Source organism: Cyprinodon variegatus, unplaced genomic scaffold, assembly GCF_000732505.1.
Source record: "Cyprinodon variegatus isolate N-32 unplaced genomic scaffold, C_variegatus-1.0 Scaffold506, whole genome shotgun sequence".
Classification (NCBI taxonomy): domain Eukaryota; kingdom Metazoa; phylum Chordata; class Actinopteri; order Cyprinodontiformes; family Cyprinodontidae; genus Cyprinodon; species Cyprinodon variegatus.
Window position 1 is genome coordinate 390953 of NW_015150959.1, and position 5865 is coordinate 396817.

Below are 5865 nucleotides of genomic sequence, written 5' to 3' on the forward strand. Positions count from 1 at the left end.
AAAGGACACATCACTAGTTCCCTTAGAGAGACCAGAATGTCATCCACTAACAGTGCCAGCTGTAGTTCCTCTCTACCCACCACAATGCCTTCAATCTCTTTAGTCTGTCTTAATATTTGGAAAGAGTGAATACCAGGGGAGAGATCAGAACACCAGGGTCTACTAAAGCAGAACTTTGTAGAGGATAAGCCATCTAACACTCAAAGGCCTCATCAAGTCCAACCAGTAGAGCCTTTGTCCTGTTAGGATTATTATTATGAATGAAGTGTGAGTCTGTTAAACCTAATAATCCCTGCCTGTTGCATGTCAGACCTAATGTCCAAACTAGTTGATCTAATTAGGACAGTTCCTCTGTCAGGATGAAACGTCATCTCATTATGTATGCTGCAAAGATTAGATGCGGCAGACTGGAGATGTATAAAATGCTTTTCTAACTGTGACTCACGTCCACTTCCTGAGAAGTGAGCCCGGAGGGTAAGCAGCTGCCTTCTGTAACTCTAAGCAACCTCTCTGATCTGACTAAGATTATAATTTCTATCAGAATCTGTTGTCATGTCTCCTGGTTATTTAACACATACACATTATGAAGTATTATTCAAAGAGTGTGTCCTGAGTGATCTGTTCTTAGGAAAAAGAACCAGAGAGAGAAAGTTTCAAGGTGGAAACACAGTTTCCTTAAACAGTCCCATTCCTGTTGTAATCCATGGAGTGATTGTCTGATGTGATCTAGGTTCTCCACATCAGATCTGGTAGATAGATATGGAGTCTGCATGCTATTACTGCTGTGTAATAGTAATCTAAGTTTAGTACGCTGATTGGTGTGGAACTGCCAGGTTATTCTGTTCCTGCCCTTCCAGAGGAGTCTTCACCAGCAGCATCAGACACCCCATCTTTCCATAGGGGGGGTATTTAGCAATTTCTCATAATCCAGTTAAATGTGTTTGCAAAGATCAGAGATAATTCTTTAAAATCTTGTAGCACTCTGGCATACAGCCCTCAGGCCCATGGGTTTCCCTGTTTTGAGTTTGGAATTTGCCAAGTGGATTTCTTTGTCATTGGCTGCATTCATTTTGCAGCCCCGTCATTTTTGATAGGTTCAAAGATGAAAGAAACTTATCAATTTTGACTCAGCTTTTTATTGTGATTATACTGTCAGAAGTACAGAGCAACAAAATGAACTCTGTGTTTAACCCATCCCTTGGAGAGCAGTGGGCTAACATTGTGCAGCACCCAGGGAGCAGAACTCAGGATTCCAAGCTCTATGCCCAAACCACCAGGACGCCACTCTACATGTTGGTAGTTGAGAGTAGAAGTTTCAATAGAATTCTTGCTGCCATCATTTTCCTCTCTGGCAAAAGAGCTGAGAGAAAAGCAGCCGACTTTGTTAATGTATCGAAGAAGGGATGATATTAAATTGTAAAGTGTTAAAGAATCTCTGCTTCTTTTTCTATGTCTGCTTCTGTCTCCTTGAACCCCAGTGGGCCTCAGCAGATGGCCGCTCACACTGAGCCTGGTTCTGCTGGAGGTTTCTTCCTGTTCAAAGGGAGTTTTTCCTCTCCACTGTCAAGCATGCTTAGTGTGAGGGATTGCTGAAGGGTCAATGAGTCGATGCAATCAGCTGGTTTTCCTTAGATAGAAAACTTTGAATCAATCTGACTGGATGATCTGGTAAACTGGAAGGTGCTTTGAGATGACATGATGTGAATTGTTGCTATAGAAATAAACTGAATAGAACACTGTAGGCAGTTCTGTGCAGAATAGCAACATGTTTTTAAAGTAAGCAGTGTTTTTAGATGCCAGGGAAGAAAGAGGAAAACACAGACAGTATTTCTATGAGCTTTTATTCTGTTAGCTAAAAGCTAAGTATCCTTTATCTCCACTCAGTAACTTAAACTGCTGAATCATCATATCTGGAAAAGCATAAGAAAAAACGGTTCCGAGGATGGCTGAAGTTCCCTGAATAGAAAACTAGACGCTTCAACGTCTTGATTTCTCCTCCTGCAGAAAGGAAGAAAAACAAAAGATGTTAAAACCAGAAAGGTTGCAGCAGCGTCTGGCTAGCGGGGCCATCGTGACTCATTTCACCTTGATGACATCAGCCAGCTCCTGCAGGATCTCCTCATAGCGGGCTTCCATCCCCTTTAGACTCTCCGGTTTAATGATCTGCTTCTGGATCCCGGGACTTCCTGCATCCTTCACCATCTGAAGGAAAATGGTTTCCTGAGGGTGGGAGCAGAAACCCAGGTGGGTTTGGTTCTTTCTTTGAGGCGTTTATTAGAAAGGAGACAATAACTAAAACGCTCCTTCAAACTAAAACAATCAAAGCACTGATGCTAGACTGGCATTTAATGAAAAAACACACAAGTTGCTTTTTCACTAAAAAGTTTCCACTTCTAAACTGGATCTTCCATAAAATAACAGGTTTTCTTTTTTCATCTGGAGTCACTTTTTACCTTCACCTTGCTTCATTCTGTTTAAGGGAAACACATTCATCTTATTTATCCTAGTTTTATTGAAACTAGACATGATAATGTCCAGATGTGGGTAAAGTTTGTCCTTAACAACAGAATTACCTGAACACCTTTACTGAAGTCAGTGCAGAAGGAAGCAGTTTAAAGTCATTCCTAACCTTGTAAAATAAAAATGAGTGTTTAATACCGGCTAAAGGCTTTTCAGAGCACAGCGTTTAGCGGATATTTAACCCACAGCACAGGGCCCAACTCACACCTGCTGATGTTTATCTATTTATAGAAATGGGCGAAGCACAGTCACATGGTGTTTCATCCACACGCCTTTCAAATGGGGCTTTAAAATTTCTTAAACAGGTTTCAAAATATTTCTTTCACAAATACTTTGTGTTTTATAGCTGTGTAAACAAATAAAATTAGATTGAACAAAATTTAAATAAAATGTGACTCTGTGGGAGTAATGCAACAGCAGGTATTCATTTTAGCCCCGCCCCCTAATGGCCGCCATCATTGGCAACTAGAGGCTCAGACCTTTCCAAGGAGGGGTCAGAGGTCATTGTGCGACCATTTCAGGTGATGTAACCGGCACGCGTTACATAAGCTTGCATCTATTCTATATTTCTATTCAGTTTGGTTTTATTATTGGTCAATTTCAATGAACTAACAGCTATATCTAAGGAGCAAAGACTTTGTCTCATGCAGAATGTCTCCAATAATTGAAATCAGCATATTTGTCTGAACAGATTCCCTTTTATGAGTGGAAAATATGCATTTTTGCACTTTTTGCACCACTGTGCCAAAATCCCATTTCTGGAACAAACATGCTTCAACTCATTCAGTCCAAATTAGCTTGAGTTATAGTCAAGATGTAGATCTATAAAGTCTATAAAGTCTGAGGGTTCATCCACAGTTTCAAATGGAAACAAAATTTGGCTAGGCTAAAAAATGTTTCATTCTTTAATCCCCTATAAATCAGACATGGTGACATTTAAAATAATGCTTCCACCTGAAAAATATTCCTCAACGCATTCTGTTACACAGATACAAACTTGTATTTCCAGTTTATAGTTTGGGAGCTGAACTTGCTCTAATTCACAGATGTATTTCAGGTGGAATTTGCTCCCTGTGGGCTTAAAGGAATAATCTCAGATGGCCCAGAGCTTCAGCTCATGGAGAAAATGAGGCTCCAGAACATAAAGTGAACATGTGAGGCTGGAGAACTGCAGGTTAAAACATGTTTCTATCTTCATTCAGTGAGCTGAGCCTTTAAAACAGTACAGAAGTAAAATTATAAAACTAACTAGTTAAAACTCACCCTGCATAATAAACACCTTAAATGAATAAGGAAGATGCAGCATGGGTAACCACTAGTGATGGCTCCATTAACAGCGATGCGCGGAGCCCATAGAGCTAAACTCTGCATCGGTGCGCGTGTCGTTTCCAGAAGGTCATGTGACCGATACAGGAGCTGTTTCTAACTGACTGACTTAATAAACTGCACCTGAAAATATCAAAGATATTTTGCACAATCACAGAAACCTGATGTTTGCCATTTTCCATAAATGACTTCATGTTCCAGTGGTACAGTAAATGGTAAATGTGCAAAAACAAAGCTGCAGCTGCACATCTATCGTTTTTTACGTCTTTAGCGACATGCTGGAAAGCTGTTAATGAAAATAACTGATTTTAAAAACGTTTTTCTACTTGTTTGGTCATAAACCATGATAATAATAATGTTCATGTTTTATCTTAGTGCTCACTGGGGTAGAGGGAGCTCTGGAGCTCCTTTCAAAAATGGAATGGAATTGAAATTTCCCAGCATGCCCTGTGGGGACACTGTAAACGCTCTCTGTGATCATAGTTCAGAGTTGGCCTGTGGGCAAAGTGGAGCAGAAACCATTTTCATTAGCGGTCACTGGAGACATGCCAGTCTGCTTGAAAGCCTTCACCATCATCAGAAAATGGTCCACAGAGTACCTGGAGAGAACCCGCACATGCTCAGGGAGAACATGCAGCACTGGACCACTGAGCATGTTATAAAAAAATAAAAGAAACAGCGCAGCTACAGAGCAAAACCCCACCTAACGAGTCTGTGCAACATCTCTTAAACCAGAACAGAGAATTTTTTAAAACCCATCCATAAACGGCGTGGGGCGGTTTCCATGGTGACAGAGGCAGAGGGGTGATTCTCAGAGAGAGATCTGGGAGGTTTATCTGAGTTTTTTTTGTTTTTTATTTCATTAAGAGGTGAGAGAGATGAGCTGCTTTGCTGCTCCATCCGCCCCTCACTGGTTGGTTTCAGTGAGGCTCAGAGGATCACTACTGCATCCATTTCCTGTCCTCCTGAGCTCCTATTATAGGTCCACTATTCTGCTTTTTAAAATGTTTCATTGATTGTTTCTGTCCAGTCTGTCCTTCCTGCTATATTCGCTCTGTGTGACTCCAAACTGATGAACAGATTTTATTTAGTATTTTCCCCAAAGTGTTTTACTTTGTAACGGCGTCTCTCTTCCTGTCAGACCCAGGGAATTGCTGCTGAATGGCTGCATAGTCTGACTACAATAGACCTGGACTCTATCTCAGTCAGAGCTAACCAAGCCTCCTGGAGGAAACCCTGTCAGCTCAGACTCTATCTCAGAATCGATGTTTATTTTCTGACCAGTGAACTTACCTGAACTCTCAGCAGAAAGGTGAAGGCCAGTCCAGACTTTCCAGCCCTCGCTGTCCTTCCAACCCTACATGATGAACCATGGAAACCATGAAATCATGTTACTAATAGAGAAAATGGAGAGATTTCTAATTTAGAGACTGCACTGCTAACCTGTGTACGTAGGTCCTTATGTACTGCGGGGCGTCATAATTGAGAACACATTTGACCCCGTTTATATCGATCCCTCTGGCAGCTGCATCTGTGCTGATCAACCTGAAGTAGATCAGGAGAAAAACATCAGATCAGACTTTTAGAGAGCGACATACGGCTGGATAGAATAACAGGAGCTTTAGCTAATGGCTCACGATGAACATCAGCGCTTTGAATGAAGGTCAGGGAGAATGAATGAGGAGAATCAGGTGCAGGAAGAGACTCACAGCTGGATCTTCCCCTGTTCAAAGTCCTTCAGGGTGCTTTTCCTCTCACCAGGAGAGAGTCGCGAGGAGAACTCGGCTACATGAACTCCACCAAACAGCTGCACCAAGCGGTGGAGTCTGAACACAGAGGGATGCAGAGGAGTCAGACAGCAAACATCAACAGGCCTGAAGGGAGAGTTAGACCTTCAAACCTGTTCCTTATGTTCCTAACAGAGCACTTCACCCTCCATCTAGAGTGGTTCCTAGAAATTCTAAAAGTAGAATGGGAGGCAGATCTTTTAGTTATCAGGCTCCTCTCCTGTGGAACCAA

General features: G+C 41.7%; 1 protein-coding gene across 1 annotated transcript in view; it reads right to left on the reverse strand.

The window, feature by feature from the left end:
• Window positions 1-1776: 1776 nt before the first annotated feature.
• LOC107094780 (ATP-dependent RNA helicase DDX51-like) overlaps window positions 1777-5865 on the reverse strand; it is a 15428-nt gene continuing 11339 nt past the window's right edge. Inside the window, exons 12-16 of the mRNA XM_015390618.1 lie at window positions 5556-5720; window positions 5290-5391; window positions 5140-5203; window positions 2086-2220; window positions 1777-1998 (exon numbers count right to left, since the gene is read on the reverse strand). Of these exons, the coding sequence (XP_015246104.1) occupies window positions 1978-1998; window positions 2086-2220; window positions 5140-5203; window positions 5290-5391; window positions 5556-5720 (487 nt within the window). The 3' untranslated portion in view covers window positions 1777-1977. The remainder of the gene's footprint in view (window positions 1999-2085; window positions 2221-5139; window positions 5204-5289; window positions 5392-5555; window positions 5721-5865) is intronic.